The 24,885-nt window shown below is 41.6% G+C and overlaps 1 protein-coding gene across 4 annotated transcripts in view; it reads left to right on the plus strand.

Annotated features, from left to right (window-relative positions):
* Window positions 1–10,249: 10,249 nt before the first annotated feature.
* yap1 (Yes1 associated transcriptional regulator) overlaps window positions 10,250–24,885 on the plus strand; it is a 157,428-nt gene continuing 142,792 nt past the window's right edge. For 3 of the 4 annotated variants that reach the window (XM_072263462.1, XM_072263458.1, XM_072263459.1), the window contains exon 1: window positions 10,251–10,977. In XM_072263462.1, coding sequence (XP_072119563.1) covers window positions 10,478–10,977 — 500 coding nt within the window. In that variant the 5' untranslated portion in view covers window positions 10,251–10,477. Of the gene's footprint in view, window positions 10,978–24,885 lie in introns of all 4 variants that reach the window. The other variant, XM_072263460.1, reaches the window with a different exon arrangement.

The following is a 24,885-nucleotide window of genomic DNA, read 5'->3' on the forward strand; positions in this document are numbered from 1 at the left end:
ATAATTTAAGACAATTTGTATCACGTTGGAATTTAGAGAAACAAGAAATCAACTTTTATTGAATATACTGTAATGCATTTAATTACTGTACATAGTGGTGCTGACATTTTGCAATATTTCAACTAAGCTACAAAGGTTTTGTTGATGATTTTCATTGTACTCAGTGTCCAAGGCTTCTTGCTTAAGTGTCCCAACAATAATCAGCCAACATTGATGGATTCCAGTTGCCCTGATGCCGTTTCTCCATGACTGCAATGTCCTGGTGAAAACCTTCAGCATGTTTGTCACTGACAGTGCCAAAGTTTGCTGGGAAGAAGTCTGAATGGGAATACAGAAAATGAATCCTTAGTGACATGTTGCACTTCATAGTTTTGTATGCCTGAAACATATTGTCAACCAGCTGCATGTTGTTTAGTGCTCTGTAGATGCCAAGAAAATTTTCAACAACATCCTTCAATGCCTTCTATGAGATTTTCTCCAGTCCCACTAGAAGTTCTTCAAATTGCCTGCTATTGATGCTTGTTTGATTTGTGGACCAACAAAAATGCCTTCCTTAATCTTGGCATTAGTTATTCTAACTTGAATTATGAATTATAACAACAAATATAGGCAATTTCAAAAACCTGGTGTGTGATAGGGAAATTTCATGGTGATTTTCATGATCAGCAGCCCCAAATCCACAAGATATGTCCAAAAGTTTTCAGGAAACAAGATATTGTCTATATTAATTAAAAGTAAATTAACTTAGGAAGCATTAGTAAGAGTACTAAAAGCAATTTTTAGTGATATGTAGCATTTAGCAACTACCAGATCATCATTTAGTCATGGTTTGGCTATTCAACTGCAAAAGCTAAAGCATTTGTTCAATTATTTAGCTCGTTTCATATCTGTAATTTGCTACAAGCTACCATTACGGGCAAAGAATGGACAAGGAGTGAGAGACCCTGATGGATTGTTGGGAGTGGGAAAGGATCACAGGTTGTGTGGGTTGCCTGCTATTGCAATATCCAGTGTTCATACCATTGAGCTGTAGGTTACAATTGCCAAATTTGAAATGCTGTTCTTTTAGTTTGTGTTTGGCCTCACTGTAGAAGTAGAGGAAACAGGTCTGACAGGTTGCTGTGGGAAATGGGAATGAGAGTTGAAGTGACATGCCACCAGAAGCTCAAATGGTCACTGCGGACAAAGTACAGGTGCTCTGCAAAATGATTGACTAGTCTAAGCTTGGTCTTGTCAACATACATGGCACCACATCATAAACAGCAAGTGTAATTGATTAGGTTGGAGAAGATGTACGTGATTCCTTGACTCACATGGAAGAACTGCTTAGGTTCCTGGATGGTGATTAGGGAGGTGTAGGGATGTGTTTTGCACCTCCTATAGTCACAGGGAAAAATACCAGGGGATGAGGTATGGGAGGGGTGGTAGTGGAATGGTGTGGGTGAGAAGGGATGAGTGGACCAGGGAGTCATGGAGAGAGTGGTTCCTGCAGAAAGTTGAAAGGTGAGGGGATGAGGCAATGTAGTTGATGGTCCCATTGAAGCTGGCAGAAATGGCAAATGATGATATAACAGCGATCTCTACAAAATGCTGAGGTTGGATGAACAATACCTCATATTCCGTCTGAGTAGCCTCTAACTTGATGGCGTGAACATCAATTTCTCCAATTTCTGGTAACTTCTACCCTTTCCCCCCTTCTCTCTGTTCCTGTTCCCCATTCTGGTTACCCTCTCACCCCATCTCTTCTCCTGCCCATTACCTCTTTCTGGTTCCCTCCTCCTTCCCTTTCATCCACCACCACCTCCTGTTTGATTTCTTCTTCTTCAGCCCTTTACGTCTTCCACCTATTCCCTCCCAGCTTACTTCATCCCCTTCTACACCCCCCCTCACCTGGTCTCACATATCACCTGCCAGCTTGAACTCTTTCCTATCCACCACCTCCCCCGCAACCTTCTTCTTCTGCCTCCTGCCTCCTTCCATTCCAGTCCTAATGAAGGATCTTGGTTTGAAATGTCAACTGTTTATTCCCCTCCAGAGATGCCGCTTGACTTGTTGAATTCCTCCTGCATTTTGTATATGTTACTTAAGATTTCCAACATCTATATTATCTTTTTTTGGTTAATTGGCCACTGTAAAATGATTAGGCAGTAGGTGAAATCCATTTTTCTTAGATAAGTAATCATATTCATTGTATACAAAAATTATAAAGGATTTATTTAAAAAAACAAGGGGGATAAAATGCATCGAAAATAGCATTTAATATAGAAAGACAACCCCAAACATTTATATCAGCATAAATAAACATAAAATATTCTATAAGCATGAATAAGTATGAAAGAAAGGCGATACTGAATGGGGTAAGAAGATTTTCTGGTACTGTACAGGCATGTGTGACCTGCTAAAAGAATACATATTTATTCCCAGGAGAAGACAGCAAGGATGGTAACACTATATCAGTGGGCATTAGCTGCATTAGATAAGATAAAAATTAATAAAGGTTGGAAATTCTCAAACTAGGACAAAGTTCTTAAAGACCTTGGTGAACAAGCTCCACTCCTCAATCTAAATATACCATTCTGCAACTGGGTGTTGGACTTCCTAACAACAGACCTCCAACAGTCAGAATGCAAGACTATTCCTTCTTCCCTGTCATCCTCAACATGAGTGCCTTCCAGGGCTGTGTACTGATAGTTGATTAGAATCTCTTATTGACTGATATCGCCAACCACAATGAAGGCATAGGTGATCCTGAATGTCTGAAAGTTATTGTGCCATCAAATTTCTAAGCCCCAAATCCTTTACTTTTTATGCAGACTACTATAATTTCAACTTCATATTTGTGAAATTTGTACTTTTGTACCATTCTGTATCTTCTGGCCCAACAAGCCTACGCTGTCCAGTTACACCCATAACACCAATTAACCTACTAACCCACACATCCTTGGAATGTGGTAGAAACCTGGAGCACTTAGAGGAAAACCACACGCTTGGGAAGAATGCTCAAACTCCTTACAGATGGTGGCAGAATTGACCCCAGGATTCTGGTGCTATAATGGTATTATACTGACAACTATACTACCGTGCTGTCCCATACCCGTTAGCTGTGGCTTCCCAATATTGTTCACCAGACCTGGAATACCTCACAATTAAGTACTGGCCATTTTACCTGCCATGAGAGATTTCAACAATCATTTTGGTAGTGCTGTACATTGCACCTTAGGCTAATGTCAAACAGGCTGTAGATTAACTGAGTGATGTAATCAACAGGCGTGAAACAGTACATCCTGATGCCTTCTCCATCATTTTTTGGGGATTTTAACAGGCCAGCTTGACAAAGTCACTAAATAATTATCAACAGATCACCTAAAATACTAGAGGAAATAACACACTGGACCACTGTTACACTAAATTCAAGAGTGCCTTCCGTACTATTCCACACCCACATCTTGGAAAGTCTGATCACCTGGCTATACTTCTACTCCCTGAGTATATGCAGATCCTGAAAACTGCAGCATCAGTATTGAAGACCAAGAAGGGATGGACCAGGGAGGCACAGGAGTGCTTACAGAACTGCCTTGAATCAGTGGACTGGAGTCTGGATGAGTATAGCACATTTGTCACTGACTTCATTAAAACCTGTTTGGATGAGTGTGTGCCTATGAAGGCTTACTGTACATTCCCAAACCAAAAGCCATGGGTGAACCAGGGGGTTCGTAATCTGCTGAGGGCTGAGTCTGTGGCATTTAAGTCTAGCAATCCAGGTCTGTATAAGAGCACCAGGTATGACTTGTAGAGGGTTATTTCAAGAGCCAAGAAGCAATTCCAGGAGAGGTTAGAAGTGACATCGATGCACATCTACTCTGGTAGGCTTTGCAGGCCATTACTTCCTACAAAGCAAAACTCAACATCATGAATGGCAGTGATGCTTCGATTCCAGACAAGTTCAACACCCTTTACACTCACTTTGAAAGGGATAATAAAACCACAGTTGAGGATCCCTACAGCATCCAATGACCCTGTGATCTCTGTCTAGGAGACCAATGTCAGGTTGTCTTTCAAGAGTGTGAACCCTCGCAAGGCAGCAGGGCACAATGGAGTATCTGATAAGGCTCTGAATACCTCTGCCAACTAACTAGCAGGGGTATTCAAAGACATTTTCTGTCTCTCACTGCTAGTTGGAAGTTCCTACCTGCTTCAAAAGGGCAACAATTATACCAGTCCCGAAGAAGAGCAGGGTGAGCTGCCTCAATGACTATCATCAACAGTGATGAAATGCTTTGAGAGGTTGGTCCTGACTAGAATCCACACTTGTCTCAGGAAGGACCTGGACCCACTGCAATTTGCCTATTGCCACAATTAGGTCTACAGCAGACGCGATCTCAGTGGCTCTCCACGCAGCCTTGGATCATCTGAACAATGCTGTTTGTTAACTATAGCACAGCACTTAACACCATTATTCCTTTAGTCCCAATCAAAAAGCCACTGAACATAGGCCTTTGAACCTCCCTCTGCAATTGGATCCTTGTCTTCTTAATCGGAAGACCACAATCTGTGTGGATTGGTAATAACACCTCCTCCTCGCTGACAATCAACACTGGCACACCACAGGGATGTGTACTTAGACCACTGCTCCTCTCACTCTACACCTATGACTGTGTGGCTAGGCATAGCTCAAATGCCATCTCAATTTGCCGATGATATAACCATTGCTGGCAGAATTTCAGATGGTGACGAAAGGGTGTACAGGAGCGAGATACACCAGCTAGTTGAATGGTGTCACAGCAACAACCTTGCACTCAACGTCAGCAAGACAAAGAGCTAATTGTGGACTTCAGAAAGGATAGAATGAATGAACACAAACCAATCCTCATAGAGGGATCAGAAGTGGAGAGAGTGAGCAATTTCCTGGATGTCAATATCTCTGCAACATACTGATGCAGCTATAATGAAGGAAAGACAGTGGCTATATTTCATTAGGAGTTTGAGGAGATTTGCTTCACCAACTAAAACACTCAAAAGCCTCTACAAACGTACCACGGGGAGAGTTCAGACTGGCTGCACAAGATCCAAGTAAGTTGCAGAAATTTGTAAAATTAGTCAGCTCCTTCATGTGTACTAGGCTCTGTAGTATCCAAGACATCCTCAAGGAGCAGTGCCTTAGGAAGGCAGCGTCCATCATTAAGGATCCCCACCACCCAGGACATGCCCTCTTCACACTGTTACCATCAGGAAAGACGTACCGAAGCCTGAAGGCACACACTCAGCAATTCAGGGTCAACTTCTTCTCCTTTTCCATCCAATTTCTAAATGGACACCAAATCTGTGAACACTACATCACTTTTTTTTGCACTACTTATTTTAACTTAACTACAGATATGCATACACACACACATACGTATACACTTAATGTTGCTCAGTTTTTTTCTCTATATTTATTTATCATGTATTTCAGTATACTGCTGCTGTAAAGTGAACAAATTTCACAACATATGCCGATGACATTAAATCTGATTCTGATTTAATACTGGCATTTTAATCAAACTTGTTCCTTATGTGTGACAATGCCAAACTCAATAATGTTTGAAGACAAAATAAGCCTACCTGAAGAAAGTGTATATGGGCCAATAATATAAATAAACTTGTAAAGCTATCTCTCTGATTAGAAGTTGGGAGTTGAAATCATTCTATTTGCAGGCAGTTCTACATGATAATCTGTGCATAATTTGCATTACTGTTATTTTACTAAAAACAGAAAATGCTGGAACTATCCAGCAAATTAGCTGTGTTGTTTTGTTGTATTGTTATTAGCTACAGTTGAGTCACAAGTTTGTAGCTTCAAGTCCCACTCCTGGGAGATGAGTGGAAAACCAATTGCAACACTGAGTGAGTGTTAGAGGTGCGAAGTTTGAAGTAAAACGTGAAATCATGGTTCTACCTACTTTTCCTTAGGGTTGTGGTACTAATTGGAAGAAGACTGCAATTATTCCTGTGTTGTGGCCAATTTTGTCTCTCATTCAAAAACATTAAGGCTCATTATTTGGTCATTATCACATTGCCATTTGTAGATGTACTATTTGCAACTTGTATTGTTGTCTTTCCTCTATGACTACAAATCAAAACAGAAAATCCTCGAAATATGCAGCAACTCGGGTAACATTTACAGAAAGAGGAATAGAATTAATATTCCAGAACTGGAAATTGCTTTAGTCAATTTAATAAAAGGTATTTATAAAAATGTAGGATGGTGGAAAGGGGAAGAAAGAATCAAAAGAAAGATCTGTAACAGAATGAAAGGCAGATTTAATGACAAAAGGCAAATGGTACAAGAAAGCAAAAATCTAGATGGAGTGTAATAGATAAATAATTATCTGAAATTACCAAAGAAAAACTGGAAATATGGAGAAAAATGTCAGAAATTGATGAACAGAGTGCTAACTCCAGAAGGCTGTTATGTGTCTCCTTCTGGAGTTGATGAGTTGGTGATCCTTGAGCTAACCTTGTAGTGGCTGAGAACAACATGGACAAGGAATGCTGAATTAATGTTATAGTCACCTAATGTGACTACAAAAGTCACCTAATCTATATTTGGTTTTCCCTGTGCAGCAGAGACCATATGACCAATGATGGAATTACAAATTCTACCATTAACTTTTTGGGGTATGTATCTTTGATTTACAAAAGCTATGTTTTGCTGTAACAAATAACCTTATTGCATGCACAGAAATACATTGTACTTAAATTCCCACAATCTACTTCAATCAGCTTTAATGATTTATGAACGTTTGGTTAATGAAACCAGGAATGTTTTTTTTCAAAATGAAGGATTGTCTGCACATCATATCTACTGAACAAAATTTAAGCAAACCACTGCTTCATAGCAAAGATTGTTTGGGGCTCTGGATGGCAGGAAGCGAAGAGATGGTTATGAAGGTAATGCATCTCCTGTTTGTATGAGAAGATAGCCTGGGAAGGGGACTGGGTGTATATGCAGATGGAAAAAAGAACTAGAAGCATCCCAGAAGGAATGGTCCCTTCAAAATGCTAAGAAAGGAAGTCACATCTAGCGCCTACATTGTGTTGGATGCATCAGAAATTGCATAGGAAGCTCTTTAGAATGCAAAGGCTGATGAGGTGGAAACATGAGAAACCTTTCCAAGTTCTGAGAGTACATTGATGAGCTGAGAGCAGAAACATAGGAACTGAGTGGGACATGGTCATGATCGCGGTTGACTACGATATGGGGAATCCATAATTGAGGATAAAAGATGGCAATGGCAGAACAAATATCCCTAGAGTGCTGGAAGAATGGAATAGTGAAGCTGGGTAGAGGGATATCAGTAGACATACTGTATTGTAGCTGTGAGAGTCAGTGGGCTTGTAGTATTGGGTCACAAGTCTATCACGTGAAATGGATATGGAAACATCAAAGAAGAGGTGGCTAGTGTCAGAGATGAGCCATGTAAAGTTGAGAACAGGGTGGAAATTGCCTCCCATGTTTGCAAATCACATAACAGCAGGTCGTAGCAGGAATATAAATATGAATGGACCAGAAAACAAGGAAATGGAGGTTACCTGTGTAGGATTTAAATATAGAATGTACCTCTTATTCCACAAAGAAGGAAGCATAACCCATACTCTCATATAGAAACAACTTATTCAGAAGAAGTGAATTCATAGAAGTTGCTCAATATGACCTCAGTCAGGCAGAGTAGGGTGATAATAGGTAAGGCTAGCTGGTCCTCTGTTCAAGGAAGAAGCAAAAGGCTCCTCAAGGCTTCTTTGTGATATGGAGATGTAGAGGCATTGGGCATTCATAGCAGAAATGACCAGTTGGGACCAGTAAATTGTCAAAATAATGGAGGAACACCAGAAAGATTGCTGTTGTGGATGAAGAGAGAATGAACAAGGAATGAAAAACTAAGCGCACAGGAAGAAATGAGTTCTGTGGGCTGTACCTGCCAAAGCAATGCATCAACAGGGACAGCCCTACTTTCGGATCTTAGGTGGAAGTTGGCTGTGTGTGGTTGAAGTTAATGAGGCGTGAGGTGGGGAATAATAATCTTCTGAATGAATGAGGCTAGTGTCTGGGAAACAATGATCTGATGTTCAATGTGGGGTCATATTTCAAAGTGTGGTACAAGCAAGTATTAGATAACTGGCAGTTGGTGAGGATCCTGAAACCCCACACTCAATGATTCAGGAAAACTTCCTTCCTCTCCACCATCAGATTTCTGAACAGTCAATGGGCGCACAAACACTACCTAAAATTCCTTTTTTTGGCACTATTTATTTCTATTTGTAATTTATTGTAGTTTATGTCTTTGCACTCTATTTCTGCCACTAAACAACACATTTCATATCAATATAAGTCAGTGATAATAGACTTGATTCTGATTCAGCACCAGAAATGTTGTGGTCAATTGGCAAACCACAAATTCAGATTGAAGTAAATTGGAATAGAACAGTAGATGTCACACTGGCAGGCTGCTTTGAAATAAACATCTAGAGGTAAAAGCACAGAGGATGGTTCCAAAGGTAATTTAAAGATAAAAGCAAAGGTTCATTGTACTGTATCAGGTAAAAGTGGTAATTGCTGGTTAAACAAATAGGCAGGGATGTGAAAGATTGCACCATTAAACTCAGTAGTTTCCCGTCGTCTGTACTTTTTGCCTGGCCTGCTGAGTTCTTCCAGCATTTTGTGTGTGTTGCTTGGATTTCTAGCATCTGCAGATTTTCTCTTGTTTGTGATTGAAGTGTCCCTTAATATTTGTATTTTAATCTATGCACTCTCTCTTTTATTCATTTCAGGATAAGAATTTCATTGGTTTGACCTTTTATTCTATATTGAAGAAGGGTGAACAACAAATCATTGTTTAGTTTGTAAGCAAACATTAAGTGCCTCTTCCTCTGTGCGTTTTTCTCCTAATGTTACCCAATGTAGTTCACGGAAAACGAATATCTATTCTAACAAATATCTGTTCGTAAACCATCTACTAAAGTAGATATTAAAAATATTCTCATCTGAATTACCGTTTCGCTCACCTCGGTAAACTCGAATGAATTCCAGGGAGTTTTGTGCCTGCGTGTGGTCCCAGGGGTGTGTGCGTGTGTGGTGTGTATGGGGGGCGGGGGGGGAGAGGGAGGATGTAGGGGGCGGTTCAGCTTCAGCTAATAATAAACGCTAGGCCAAATCTGGCTTCCAAATTTGTTTTCTTTTCTGCAAAGTTTGGCTATCCTGCTGGGCATCAGAAGTAAACGCAAATGTTAAAGCAAGCCTAACGCAGCCCGATTAGGGGTAACTGTTAGGACGGAAGGGTGGCCTTTGGGATACCAAGTTTTCAGTTACGAGTTGAGGATTTTGACCGCTTGATAGGAAATGTCACAAACGGTTCTTTATGGTTTGGTTAATAATTCTTTTTCACCGATTCGGGACGAATGGATAATTTCAGCGATGAAACGATGACAAGAAAGGTACCCTTCCCCCAACCTCAAGTATTGTGGCCTCAAAAAAGCCTCAGGAAAGCGATAACGCTGGGCTACATTTTTTGAAAACAGAAAAACATTCAACATTTTTATGCAACCAACTGTATCGCATTTGTTTCAGCCTTAGTGGCACGCTTTTATTGTAATAGTTACCATTTTAAGTACAATTGATTGATTTTGCTTCAACTGAATCCGCATGGCTCTGTATACAGTCGACGCGCCAAACGAGACGTCGGGGAAAAGGAAACACGTCTGCTCAAGCCGAGATCTGATCGAGGTGTCACTGATTTTCTGACGGCCAGCCCAACACACATCAAACGATAAACCATTTCAGGCGAAACTTTGTGATTAGACGATGGTTAGAAATTAATTTTTCATTACGGTATCGGGCGGACAAATCTTTTGAGAGAAAATCCAGCCTATCTTTCTTTATATTTCCCTTTTCAGTCTGTTAAGTGATGTGCATTAACGGAGAGCTGTGACAACCTGTGGCAGATTCTGTAAATGATCCACACTTACTCTGCTCGTTTCTTATCAAATGGCTGGGCGTTTTCTGCCGTGTAATGCGTTGTATAACAATAATAGCATTGATTACGGTTCGGAAAACGCGAAGGGAACCAGACGCAAAAGTTGCACTGATCTTTCCGAGTGAGGTAAATGCGACCAGATTCCCAGATCACCACAGGAGGCGGGGAAAACCAGGATGGCAATGCACAAAGTTGTGTTGGGGGGGGGGGTGGAAGACTACCCACCCAAAACCCACCGGGCTGGGCTCCGCCCCTGCGACATCACCGATCACGTGGGCAATCAAAGTTGCGTGCGGGCTGCCACCAGTCGCAAACTTTTAGTTTCAGAAAGTTTCCTGTGAAAGTTATTGCGGTCGTGATTCGACGGCAGGTTCGATGTCAAGTTGAAAACTTTCGGCGTGATTTAGTGGAGTTTCTCGCCCCGTTGTTTAATTTTAAAAGTTGTACATTTTGCTGGGAGTTTACGGATGGATTCCAGTCAGCAGCAGGCGCCGGCGCTACCTCCAGCCGGGCACCAGGTCGTACATGTCCGCGGTGACTCGGAGACCGACCTGGAGGCGCTCTTCAACGCCGTCATGAACCCCAAGAACTCCAACGTGCCGCAGTCGGTACCAATGCGGCTTCGCAAACTGCCTGACTCTTTCTTCAAGCAGCCTGAACCCAAGAGCCACTCCCGACAGGCGAGCACGGACGGGGGGAATGCACCGCCGCTCCAGGCACAGCATGTTCGGGCGCACTCCTCTCCCGCCTCGCTGCTCAGCTCCGCAGCCGCCGCCTCCAGCCCTACCCCCACCGGCTCGGCCGGAGCATCGGTCTCCCAGGCACAGGTTGGCGGAATCGGTTCAGCTCCTGGTGCCGACTCGAGCTCTCACCTCCGGCAGTCGTCTTATGAGTTTTCCGATGATGTGCCTCTGCCGCCTGGCTGGGAAATGGCCAAAACCCCCTCAGGACAGCGATATTATCTGAAGTAAGTGCTAAACAAATGGATCCTCCTGCCCAGAAATTACGAGTAGTTTAGTTTTATTTCGTATTTTGCCTAATTTAGAAGCCAGTCTGAGCTCCGCATGAATGGCGCTGTGGATAGCGTTTCTCAACAGTGCACCAGATCGGGTTACACAATTGAGAGGATTTCCTGGCTTTCAAGGGATATACTGCGAGCTCTGTAATGCAGGTTTAGACAGACTTTCCAAAGAATCCGACTCTCGATCTATTTGCTTTGGGGGTTGTGTTTAAGTGAAGTTAGTGTTTAAGTACAGTATGTAACGGCGGGAGGGGAAGGAAAGCAACAACATTAAAGGGCAGTGGGTGGTTGTGATTTATTAAAGGGTAAAGGAAATTTAATTTATTAGCCATGTACAATAAATTTTATGGTCAGTGATGGATTAAGTTGATTTTATATTATGGATTAGTTCGATTACGAACTGAGTTTAGAAAGAAACTTTGGAGAATGGCTATAAATGCCAGGAAAAATAACTTCAACACAATTTTGTTTTAAATTTACAGCATTTGCGCTTTTTTAAAAAAAAATTGCAATGTGCAAAGTTCACGCAGGCGTTCTACAGTTCTTGTATTCCATGGTAGATGTGGGCAGTCCTCGACAAAACGAAACCTGTCTCAAAATGGCTCGATTCTGGCCATCCGGTTTTGTGTTAGAATCATTTAATTTGTTTGACTGCTGGAAGTACCTGATTTAAGTATTTGACGGTCTGAATCGTTGCAACAACCCGAATAGAGTCAGTAGACCAACTTTTCACATTCGACGCCTATCGAAATCTTGTTCCAACCGAGGCCACTTGGTGACGCACCTTATTCCCAAGTGACTCAGAAACGGTTCAAATCTTTTGAGTATAAGCTCTGATATATCATTCACCAAATCTTGTAAACGTCACCAACCTTCAATGTATATGGCTGTTCTAGAACGAATTGGTTAAGAGGCTTGTCAGTTTTCTAATGAGAATAGGACTTAGTACTTTTTAAAAAAAAAATCCAAAGTGGTAAATACTGTACTTTAACGTAGTCTTGAAGTTCAAAACAGTTAAAGCTTCCTGAGTTTTCGACAGTGGCTCCAGTTTGCTGAGATTTGCAGCCTGAGATCGACAGAAAGCTTCTCCCCCTCCCGCGTGGCCAGTCAGCGAGCCCTATCCATTTCAGAGTGTCGGGTTACACCGGCAACAATAGCACTCTGTAGGAGGCTGAGACTGCAAAAGTCCGCATGTCTGGCAGGAGTTATCTCTATGGGTCCAGCGTTTGTTCCTCTGCAGACAGTTAGAGTCAATTGTTGAAAGAGCGGCCTGCTGACAAGGATGTTTCTTTAAGCTGAAGAGTAACGTGGGAAGTGCGGACAAAACCTGCTTGTAAAGTTTATGAACTTTTTAACCTTCTCGCTTCACAGGAGGAGGAGGGGACAAAGGGGCCGGAGGAGTCGCCATGTCGCTCTCAATTTAAGCCTCGGATAATATTTCCATGTTAGATTCACGGCATGAGATTTAATTCCTGTTGTTATTGATCTGATCAACGGATCTGTTCTCTTGTTCGACAAATGTAAAGGTTTTTCACGAACTATGCTGATTGGAAAAAGTATGATGTATTTTCTCGCTTGCGAAAGAGCGTAACTCCGTTCTTGTTGTCCGCTGACATCATCTTAAATGATAAACCTGCCCAGTCAAGTTCTGCGATCCATTTAATGGAAACGATTATAATGATCGATAATCATAAACCGTACTTTATCCGTCTCTGGGTAAATAGTGTAGGTTTGACTTGCAGCTTCACATCTCACTACAAAATCAAAGCAGCTAGCAACTTTCTCAACATTACTTGATTTTGGATTCTCCTTTCACTTGATGATCATATTAAATCGTCATCTACTTTGTTTAGCTGCTAGTTCAGATCAGCGCGAAATTATGTTTGGTCTCCGGGGTGCGGTTCTTTGCTATTTGGAATTCGATATTTAAAATCCATGTCCTCTATAGCTCGGTCAGTGAAGAGTTAGCCGGCATCCTACATGCATGCCGATTAACTGTGCCGGGGGGTTCTATCCCGTTTGCGACTGAAGGTCCCCACGTTCCTGATCATTCAGTCACCAAAAAATGTTTGCATTTGATCCCGTCTTTTTTCCTCCTCCTGGGGTCTGGATCAGTATCCATACGAAACTTGCCTGATCTTCCTAGTATCTGAACTCTTGTCTTTGTTAACCTATTTGTTGACTTGACCAACTGAAGGGGCCATTTGTTCACCGAATGTTCCTCTCGCCAGTCGATTGTCAACAGCCTCTTCCTCTCGAATAATTGGCCCCTTACTGAGGCTTTCGGCGGGCTGACGACAGAAGACGGCAGTGATAGGCATGGGTTTACCTCAGTCGGTGGTCACTCCCTCCTCCGGTTTTCAGGTGAGGAGCTCCTGGAATATGCGCCCAACAGAAAGCCATCAAATGTCGCCGTCTGCCCCATGTCAGAATTAACGAATGACATAGGAGTACACGTGGACATCTAAGTGACTCTTTTAGAAAGCTCAATGATTATGGTAATATTAAATTACAACCATAAACGTCTGACGGAGGACTAGGTAATGTTGGTTATAACATCATAGGCTTGTTTTGTTTGCAGTGCTGGAAGTAAGGATTGAGTTTGGTATCTCACTTTTCAGAGTACTGGTGCAAGATATATTCAAAACTTGCAGTTTGGTCCATGCTCAAAACTGTTCCTTGAATTTAATCAGCCTTGTCTTATTAAGGCGCAAGCTCTATGGAAGCCCTGACAGTCCTGCTGTGACATTTTCTTTAAGACAGATGGGAGACTCTATCCCAACTGAGCTAATTAATTTGGAAGAAGATTGGGTAGTATTAGAATGGAATGAACACTAAGAACCTTATTGCCTTTAGCCAATGATTGTCAATGGCTTGTTTATCTTTACTGGTAAAGTAGGACCAGATATTCAGGGCCTCTGGTGAGCAGAGGAAAGAATAGATCCAGCACATGGTTAGTATTGGGGTGTAAGCTTTGTCATGTGGCCTTCTTTGGACCTTGGAAGCACTCAAAACTTCCTGAAGACATACCTATACTTAGAAAACCGAGGTGCTACTGATTGGAAAATTTAGGTTACTGCCCTGTTCAGGAGTCAATATATCTGTGAAGAAAAATTTAATTTGCCTTTGATTTAATGGGTAAAAGGGTAGATTAGAGAATTCCATATGTGAGGAGTGTACAGTATCTGTATGGGAATTTGTTTCATGATGTAGTTCCACAGATATTGATTTCATAGTTCATTTAGCAAACTGATCTCTTGTCATTATTCATGTGATGCTGGATAGTTGCATTGCTCATGCAAAACCCTTGTCCTGGGCCTCTGGCCTGTTCCCACCTGAAGTCAGTCGTAATAATTAAAAGTAAGGGCTGAATTCTATGGCCAATTCTCGTTTTCATTGCTGTCGCTGTTTCTCCCTTGCATACAGGAATCAGTAAATCATGTGATACATATGATATCATGAATGATATTAGCTAACTCAGTAGAAACTGACGAAGATATTGAATTCAATAGTAATTCTATATATCTTTTGAAATAAAGGAGAAAAAATACCCTTAAAATAAAAGGCACTTGCACCATCTCACTGATTAAAGCAATTTATTCTGATTTTAATATGGCTATTGTTGATGTAAGTTGTCAACTTTGCTGCTGAAATGGTTTTAGTACTAGTTTTTAGTGATGTTGTTTCCATTCAGTTTTTTCGTTTTAGTTAGTGTGCAAGCACATATACTTCAAACTGTAGACTGTATTCGTAGCTGCAGCTAAACATTGCACAGCAGGCAAATCTTCCTGGCATGGCTGAAGTTTTCACTCTAGCAGTAGTAAATAAAGGCTTCCAATGTGTATTTTGTAATTGTACACATTTAATTTTAGGGGTCACATTGATGTACCCAACAAATTCTCAACTCGTTAACTTTCAGTTATAATCTTGGAGCATTACACTGAGTAGAAACTTGGCACAAGAATTACTGTTTAACTAGGTCTATCTGGACTGAACTTCTGCTTCCTGTGCGGTATTTTTTTAAAAAGTAGACATCCTGTCTCAGCCATGGTAAATTTGTTTTAATGGTCATTAAACAGTGAGTCACTTGAGTTCAGCAGTGGTACTGGAGTCCTCAGCACATGCAAGTCTCTTTCCCATCTTCTGATGTGTTTAAAAATAAATGACTGTGAAAATATCCTTTGGACACTTGGAGAAAGGTGGGTTCATTATTGGATCAGTATTTAGTCAGATGACCTTTAGCTTAATACTGTATATTATGTCATTACACAGTAGCTAGCTCCTATTACCTTATGGTATAATCCTATTGGTACAACATATAAGTTATTCCATTGTTCATACGAGAGTTTGATTCACGTGAGCCCTCCTCTTCTGCTACATCTATCCCCATTAATCTCATTACATCCTCTTTTGTCACTTTGGTGCTTGTACCTTCCTTTTTAAATGCAAGTCCTTGTGATAATGAGTTCCAAAATCTCACCACTCTGGTTAGTGTCATGACAATTCCCTAGTAGTGGCTTTTTTGGTGACTCCATTATGTATTTTGTTCCGTACTGGCAAGAGCATATCTGCATCTATTCCAATCAAGACTTCCCTCATCTTAAAAGTCTGTTATCAGCTCCCTCCTCCATGTCTTTTCCAGGGCAGCAGATCAGGCATTTTCTGAGGTGAGGCAAACCTTTTGGGTTAATGATCTTTTACTGGAACTGGACAAGTGACAGCACAAGCATGTTTCAATTTGCTGACTAGGGGCAGGATGGAAAGACAAAGGGAATGTCTGCAATTGGGTGAAGACCAAGATGAATCAGAAATGCAGTTGGTGCCCTCATAACCAGTCTGTCTTGAAGAGTGTAAAAAGCGGGAGGAGAATGAGGGCGGTACAGAGAAGAAATAACGCTTGAGCTGTGAAATGCATAATATAGCATTTTCTGTAAATTTTAAATAAAACAGTATTAGAAATAAATACTCAGCAGCTTACTTAATGTCTGGCAAGAGAATCGCCTCAGTTGATGATGCACATGAATGACCATGGGCCAGAAGTGGTCAGTTTTGATGCAAACCAGGCAGTTGGTTATTTGAAATTGAGTTGAGAACTACAATGGCCTTAGACAGATGAGGTGCTGATTTCTAATCTCTGCCACTAACATTGTCCGTAGAAAGCCCAATTGAAGGATAGAACATGAGGGGGATTTTAGTTAAGTGGTATGTTCTTGGAAGCTTAAATTTGCTGTTGTGGACTGAACAGGGCTATTGTGCAATCCTGTTTATTTCAATCAGTCAGTTCATCCGTGTACCCCTTTACTACCCTTCCACAATGCTTCTACTCTTTCTGAAGAAATGTGTTAATATTCGGGGGATAGTCAAGTGCTTAATTGCACATGACTTTATAATTTGATTTAGCATCCTGCAAAATTTTTCCATTTTCAGCTTAATAGAAGATCATCCAACAAAAATAATTAACAAGAGAAACAAGAAAATCTGTAGATACTGGAAGTCCAAGTAACACACAGAATGCTGAAGGAACTCAGCAGATCAGGCAGCATCTATGGAAAAGAGTACAGTCAATATTTTGGGCCAATACCCTTCGGCAGGACAGGAGAAAAAAAGCTGAGAAGTAGATTTAAAAGGTGGGGGGTTAGAGGGAGAGAGAGAGAAAGACAAAGTGATAGGGGGAGGTATGAAATAAGGAGCGGGAAAGTTGTTGAAAGAGACAGAAGGCCATGGAAGAAAGAAAAAGGGTGAGGAGCACCAGAGGGAGGTGATGGGCAGGCAAGGAGATAAGGTGAGAGAAGGAAAAAGGAATGGAGAATGGTGAAGGGGGGGGTTTGGGGGGCATTACTGGAAGTTCGAGAAATTGCTGTTCATGCCATCAGGTTGGAGGCTACCCCGTCGGAATATAAGATGTTGTTCCTCTGACCTCATTGTGGCCAAGTGTAATGAGGAATAGCAAGTTCAGAATTAGACCTCTTACTGCAGAAAGTGACCTTTTTCCTCATCTAACTTTTTCTTTTTATTTTTCTACTTTTCTGCTTGTCGGATTACAAGGCACGAAGGCTTATTTTTGAAGGGACTAAATATCAAATTACTACATTTTCTTTCAGTATGTGTTTAGAATGGACATGTACTGCACAATTGAAATCTGAAATGGATTCTTCCAATCCATTTTTAATTTGTTTAAAGGAGGTATCATTAATTAGGATGCATGGATTTAAATTGAGAGTGTTAATGTTATTAATTAGGAAGCATGGATTTAAATGGAGAGTGTTAGTGTTAGTTAGTGTTATTGATTAGGACAGGGGTCCCCAATCTTTTTTGCGGTGTGGACCGGTTTCATATTGACAATATTCTTGCGGACCGGGGTGTGGGGGGGGGGGGGATGGTTGCCAATGGACAAGAGTACAGTAGCAGTCAAATACGTTGTGTTTACCCTGAAAAGACTACGATGACCATGAAGCCTTGCGCGGGCACCAGTGCGCATGCGTGACTTGTGTATGCATGCACCTGCCGTTTTTTGCTACAAATCGTTTTTGGCGATTCTGTTCGGGAGGGGGGGTCGCTGTTAATCATGACCGGAATATCGGTGGTAAGTGGCTAATACACTCAATTTTGTTTCTAAAAGGGTTTATCTAACGAATTTAATATTAAACACAGCGCATATTTTCCTCGCATGAATATAGCGATAAGTCAATTATCAGGGGAGGACAGGGGGGCTTGAAATAAGTGTTGAACGAACTCCCAGTAGAAGTGGCAGAAGCAGGTTCGATATTATCATTTAAAGTTAAATTGGATAGGTATATAGACAAGAAAGGAATGGGGGGTTATGGGGTGAGTGCAGGTCGGTGGGACTTGGTGAGAGTAATGTTCGGCATGGACTAGGAGGGCAGAGATGGCCTGTTTCCATGCTGTAATTGTTATATGGTTAAATAAGTAAGTCAATAACATCATAACATTTTAAGTAACGTTTGGATATTAAACACACAGCGCATATTTTCCCCGTATGAACATATAAAATCATTGCAACGCACCAATATCACTGAATCAGTGGGAGCCCTGGGCTTCTTTTCCTGCAACAAGACGGTCCCATCGAGGGGTGACGGGAGACAGGGATACTCGAAGGGGGTTCCTTATGTCCAGTCTATTCCGCAATTTAGTTTTTGTTACATTCATTGCAGAGATACGTTGGAAATGGAAGCAACGTTTTCAGTGCTTCCGTGGCTATCTCAGGATATTCGCCCTTGACTTTGATCCAGAATGCCGGCAGAGATGTTAATTTTCAGCTGGCCGTCATTTGCAAACTCGAGGAGTTGATCTCCTTCCCGCACTGACATGGATGATGCGTGTGTAATGACCTCGCGTGCGTTCAAGCTCCACACTGGGTGTGACAGGAAATGAGGAAAGGTGCAGCTGACTCGCCAAATCATATCGTTTCCTCGTGGCCCGGTACTGGTCCACGGCCCGGTGGTTGGGGACCGCTGGATTAGGAAGCATGGATTTAAATGGAGAGTGTTAGTATTAGTGTTATTGATTAGGAAACATGGATTTAAATGGAGAATGTTAGTGTTAGTTAGTGTTATTAATTAGGAAGCATGGATTTAAATTGGGAGTGTGGAGGATTAAAGGGAAGATTAGCTTATTTTCCACCAAAGACCAGAATTCTAGAATGCTCTGCCCAGAAAAACCTGCAGGAGTAGAAACTAATCTTTCCTTTTAGGAAGGAGCTTCGATAGGCACTGTTATTAATTAATTTATGGTGGTGTAGTGGCGTCAGCACTGGTCTTCAAGGCAGATGGTCCTGAGTTCAATCCCAGCCGGTTCCCAATCTGGGCAGCAGGTATCTGCGCGGAAGAAAGGCCTAGCAATCTACTTCCGTATCTTGCCATGAAAACCCAATGGTCCATAAGGTCACGAAGAGTCAGACTCAACTAAACGACTGAACAACTAAATTTAGAGATACAATGTGAAATAGGCCCTTCAGGCCCTTTGAGCTGCATCGCACAGCAACCCCCATGACCCTCATTTATCCCTAACCTAATCATGGGATAATTTGCAATAACTAGTTAACCTACCGGGTACTACTGTGGACTGGAGGACCTGGAGAATACCCACCCATTCCAAACGGGAGGATGTACAGAAACTCCTTAGAAAAGACACCGGATTGAACTCCAAACACCAACCATAATGGTGTGGAGCTAACCCCTCTGTTACTGTGGTGCCTGTATCCTACATGATTTGGGGCTTAAAGTTGGGAAATAGGATTTTTCATAGATGCTGTAACTGGTTGATGGATTCGCCTCCTGTAATTCAAATGTCAATAGTTGTAAACTTTTGTTGTCCATGCTTTAGCAACCTGTAAATCAGGAAAGCTTGTTTTTGTTTTGATTGTTTGCTGTACCTGATTATGACAAAGTAGTGTTTTGCTCTTCTAAGGAAAATCACCAGTGCATTCTTCACACAGCAGTAATGCAGGTCTGCTCCAGCTTATGTATAGGCCATCAAACGAGCATTTGGGAATCGGCAGTAGCTGCAGTAATGTGGGGAGGACCTGTACTAAAAATGGCTGGAAATAAAAAACTTGAGAAGAATCTCTGTGGTGATGATAAAGTAGATTGACCTTCAATGGGAAGTTTTACCAATGTGCGTTTCAATAATGCTATAAAAACAAATATTTGAAAGACCTTTGCATAATTGTATTATGTTGACAAAAATGTACCTGTAGTTAACAATAGATTAATCTGTTCACTGGAGTGAGACCTTTACATCCTTGATGCTGTGCTAGTTGGAGGAAAAGAAATGATGTCCAATCTAATGCCATGCAACACCAGTCTCATCCAGGATTATTTTAAATCTGGGGGCTGCTGCCTCTGCATTCTTTTTAGGCAGACTTCCAGACCTTGGGAAACCTCTGGGCAAAATCTTTTCCTCACCTCCATTCCAATTGCTTTAGCAATTATTTTAAGTCCATTTCCCTAGTTATAACCTTGGACCTGCAAGTTCTGATATTCCTGTGTTTTCTGTGAAGGTCCTTCATAAGTTTAATCATTGATAGGAAAGAATAATGTCCTTCAAGTTGGACATTTTGTTAATGAAATTTGCAACTCTGATTTACTGGAGCTTACTGTAAATATTCTATACAGTCAGATTTGGGAACAGCTTCTTTCCAACTGTGATGAGACTGCTGAACGGATCCTAACCGGGATCTGGGCCGTACCCTCCAAATATCTGGACCTGCCTCTCAGTTTTTTTGCACTACCTTACTTTCCATTTTTCTATTTTCTATTTACGATTAATAATTTGAATTTTTAATATTTACTAATTTTTACTATGTTAATATTTTAATATTTAATATTTGTAATCCAGGGAGCGGGAAGTGCAGAATCAGATAGCGCTGTGATGATTGTACATTCTAGTATCAATTGTTTGGCGACTATAAAGTATACCTCAGTTGAGTTGCTCACATAGTTATCCAGCCCCATTTGATTTTCTGTTCGTGGGACTCGTACTGCATTCTCACAGCTCAGAGTTTAAATAATGAGCTGAAAACTTTTTTTCCTGGAGGATTGTTTTTGCAAGTGAAGGTGCATTGTTTCAGGGAATAACAATGACATTAATTTCACTTCGGTTTACCAGAACATCACTCGTGCTCCTACTGATTATTTTTTCAACTCAGCTTTCTGTACGCATTGTTTAATTCCTTGAAATAAGTTTCATTATTTGCTTTGCTTCTTGCACTTTTCAGCTCTGCTTCAACCTTTTCCCTTTGAAACAGTTCTTTCAGATGGCTTACATTTTCATCTTTTATAGCTGACTCAGGCACACAGTTCTAATTACATTTTCACTTCAGAAAGATGGGCTTACAAACTTGTTTATAGAAAGGAATAACTCAGCCAAGCTCCTCCTTATCTAGTGCATTTGAATGAAATTTTGCATGAGTGGAGGTTCAGTATCCATAAGACATAGGAGCAGAATTAGGCCATTCAGCCCATCGAGTCTGCTCTGCCATTCCATCATGGCTGATCCCGGATCCCACTCAACCCCATACACCTGCCTTCTCGCCATATCCTTTGATGCCCTGACCAATCAGGAATCTATTAACTTCCACCTTAAGTATACCCATGGACTTGGCCTCGACCACAGTCTGTCCACAGATTTACTACTGTCTGACTAAAAGAATTCCTCCTTACGTCTGTTTTAAAGGGTTGCCCCTCAATTTTGAGGCTGTGCCTTCTAGTTCTGGTTACCTCCACCACAGGAAATATCCTTCCACATACGCTCTATCTAGTCCTTTCAATTTTCAGTAGGTTTCAGTGAGATCTTCCCCACATTCTTCTCAATTCCAGTGAGTCAGGCCTCAAGTTGCCAAATGCTCCTCATGTTAACCCCTTCATTCCCAGAATCATCCTCGTGAACCTCCTGTAGACTCTCTCCAATGACAACACATCCTTTCTGAAGTACGGGGCCCAAAACTTTTGACAATACAGTAAGTGCATCCTGACTACTGTCTTAGAAAGCATCAGCATTATCTCCTTGCTTTTTAGATATCTCCTATTTAGATAATAGTCCGCACTGTTGATCCTTTTACCGAAATGCATTTTCGTACATTTCCTAGCACTATTCCATTGCCATACTTTTGCCCATTCTTCCAATCTGTCTAAGTTCTGCTGCAATTGCATTGCTTCCTCAATACTACCTACCCCTCCACCTATCTTTGTATCATTTGCAAACTTTGCCGCAAAGTCATAAATTCCATAATCTAGATCACTGACAAACAATATGAAAAGCAGTGGTCCCAATACTGACCCTTGAGGAACACCACTAGTCACCGGCAGCCTACCAGAAAAGGCCCCTTCTATTCCCACTCAATACCTCCTGCCTGTCAGCCATTCCTTTATGCATGCCGGTATCTTTCCTGTAACGCCACTTAAACATAGTTCTCACCGTCCAGGTGCTCTTGCGCATGCACCTTGGGTACCATAGGTGCTTTATATTTATGGAATCTAACTGCCATCTGAGCAAGTCGCCTTCAAGACGGTGAAAATTCTTTATCCTGCGATTATACTTTGTATTTATTGATTCTAGATGGTTGCTCCAGTACAATTTCCATTATGTACACGTGGTGGAGTGAATTAAAAAAAAATTTTCTCCACTATGAAAGCCATTGATTAACATCAGATGCAGCTTTATGAAACTCTCAAATGATATTGTGGATTTTGTACCAGAAGCAAACTGAATCACTGCATCCTTTCATTGAATCTGTTTTATTTTCTGTGTAGATTCCACAAATATTTGGGAATAATATTTCTTTGTTAGATTTGTGGTTTACAGGGAAATAATCCTAATAACATCCCTTGTTCCATATCTTTTATTGTTCAGAGTCAGATGACTTTTTTTTTAAAAACAAAACGTTTATTTGGGCAGGAAAATCCTTTGTAATTAATCTTTGAAAGTTCTCCTTAGTCATCTGAGAAACTCGTATAATTGGTCCTTTAAATCCACTTGCGTTAACTGGACCAGTTGATTTCACTGTGGAATAAAAATGCACTTCTCTTAAAAATCTGATCGACTTCTCGTGTCTGATTGAAATTCCCATTCTTGTTCCGACATGTTGGTCCACGGCATGCTCCTTTGCCAAGATGAGGCCACACTCAGGGTGGAGGAACAACATCTTGTATTCCATCTGGGTAGCCTGCAACCTGATGGCATGAATATCGATTTCTCCTCCCAGTAAAAAAAAATCTCCCCCCCTCCCATTCTCTACTCTAACATTTTACCCCTCTCACCTGCCTATCACCTCTCCCCGGGTCCCCTCCTCCTTCCCATTCTCCTATGGTCCACTCTCCTTTGGCATTCCTTCCTCTTCTCTCCTTTACCTTTCCTACCCACCTGGTGTCACCCATCACCTTCCAGCTAGCCTCCTTCCCCTCCTCCCACCCCACCTTTTTCATTCTGCTGTCTTCCCCCCTTGCTTTCCGGTCCTGAAGAAGGTTCTTGGCCGGAAATGTTGACTGTTTATTCATTTCCATACATGTTGCCTGACCTGAAGAGTTCCTCCAGCATTGTGTGTGTGTGTGTGTGTGTTTGTGTCTGATGTCTCTTTTCACTTTTGATGCAGTTACCTTTCATAATGTATAAGGGCCTGATAAATTCTTTGTGCAGTAATTCCTAAAAGTAATATTAAACATTTTAAGGTTACTAATATAGAGCAATTCTGCCTTTGGGTATCCTAGCTTCCATTAGGAAATCTGACTCCTGATTTTTTTTTTGAGTGGGATATTTGTGTACTTTAGCACTTTTTTTTCCCCTTTGCATTCTAGCCTCCTCTCCTTCCCAGTAAACAAAGTGTGGCATGGTTTCAAACCTCACTGGTCTGGAGTAATCCAGCTATACATATAGCTTCGAAAATATGTGCTGCAAATTTGTTGAATAATCGATTTCACATGCATCTAGGTATCTTCTCTCTTTTGGACTATATTTGTGATATAAAATAGGAATTTTTTTTGCATTTTTGCCCAATTTGATTTCCATTGTCCCTCTCTCTAAAATCTAGTGCTCACTTTCTAAACTGTTGCTTGACAACCAGTTTGAGCAATGTTGGTAACCTGCAAGCCCATGTAGTTATTATAAGCATTGAGAGCTGTTCTTTTCCAATTCACTCTGCAAGTATTTGTGCCTTAAGAAAGTGGATGATTCAGAGGGTCCCTGCCAATTTCCAGATCCCCCTTCCCCCTCCTAAATTAAACACTTGATCCAAGACAACAGGTGGATCTCCTTTCTGCCCTGTCCTGAGCAATCGTGTTCCTTCTGTACTGAGATGACCCACGCTGTACGCACCATATTCCAGATGTATACTCACCAAGCTGTGACTCCTCTACTCTTTTATTCGCCGCCCTGACTAATGAAAGCTAACATCCTGTATGGAGCCTTAACTGCCCTATCTAACTGTGATGCTGCCGTTGGTGATATAGTAAGCTTGTTTTACATAGAAACATAGAAAATAGGTGCAGGAGTTGGCCATTTGGCCCTTTGAGCCTGCACCGCCATTTATTATGATCATGGCTGATCATCCAACTCAGAACCCCGCCCCAGCCTTCCCTCCATACCCCCTGACCCCCGTAGCCACAAGGGCCATATCTAACTCCCTCTTAAATATAGCCAATGAACTGGCCTCAACTGTTTCCTGTGGCAGAGAATTCCACAGATTCACCACTCTCTGTGTGAAGAATTTTTTCCTAATCTCGGTCCTAAAAGGCTTCCCCTCTATCCTCAAACTGTGGCCCCTCGTTCTGGACTTCCCCAACATCGGGAACAATCTTCCTGCATCTAGCCTGTCCAATCCCTTTAGGATTTTATACGTTTCAATCAGATCCCCCCTCAATCTTCTAAATTCCAACGAGTACAAGCCCAGTTCATCCAGTCTTTCTTCATATGAAAGTCCTGCCATCCCAGGAATCAATCTGGTGAACCTTCTTTGTACTCCCTCTATGGCAAGGATGTCTTTCCTCAGAATAGGGGACCAAAACTGCACACAATACTCCAGGTGTGGTCTCACCAAGGCCTTGTACAACTGCAATAGTACCTCCCTGCTCCTGTACTTGAATCCTCTCGCTATAAATGCCAGCATACCATTCGCCTTTTTCACCGCCTGCTGTACCTGCATGCCCACTTTCAATGACTGGTGTATAATGACACCCAGGTCTCGTTGCACCTCCCCTTTTCCTAATCGGCCACCATTCAGATAATCTGTTCTCCTATGTTTGCCACCAAAGTGGATAATTTCACATTTATCCACATTAAATTGCATCTGCCATGAATTTGCCCACTCACCCAACCTATCCAAGTCACCCTGCATCCTCTTAG

Source organism: Mobula birostris, chromosome 7 (assembly GCF_030028105.1).
Source record: "Mobula birostris isolate sMobBir1 chromosome 7, sMobBir1.hap1, whole genome shotgun sequence".
In the NCBI taxonomy this organism is placed as follows: Eukaryota; Metazoa; Chordata; class Chondrichthyes; order Myliobatiformes; family Myliobatidae; genus Mobula; species Mobula birostris.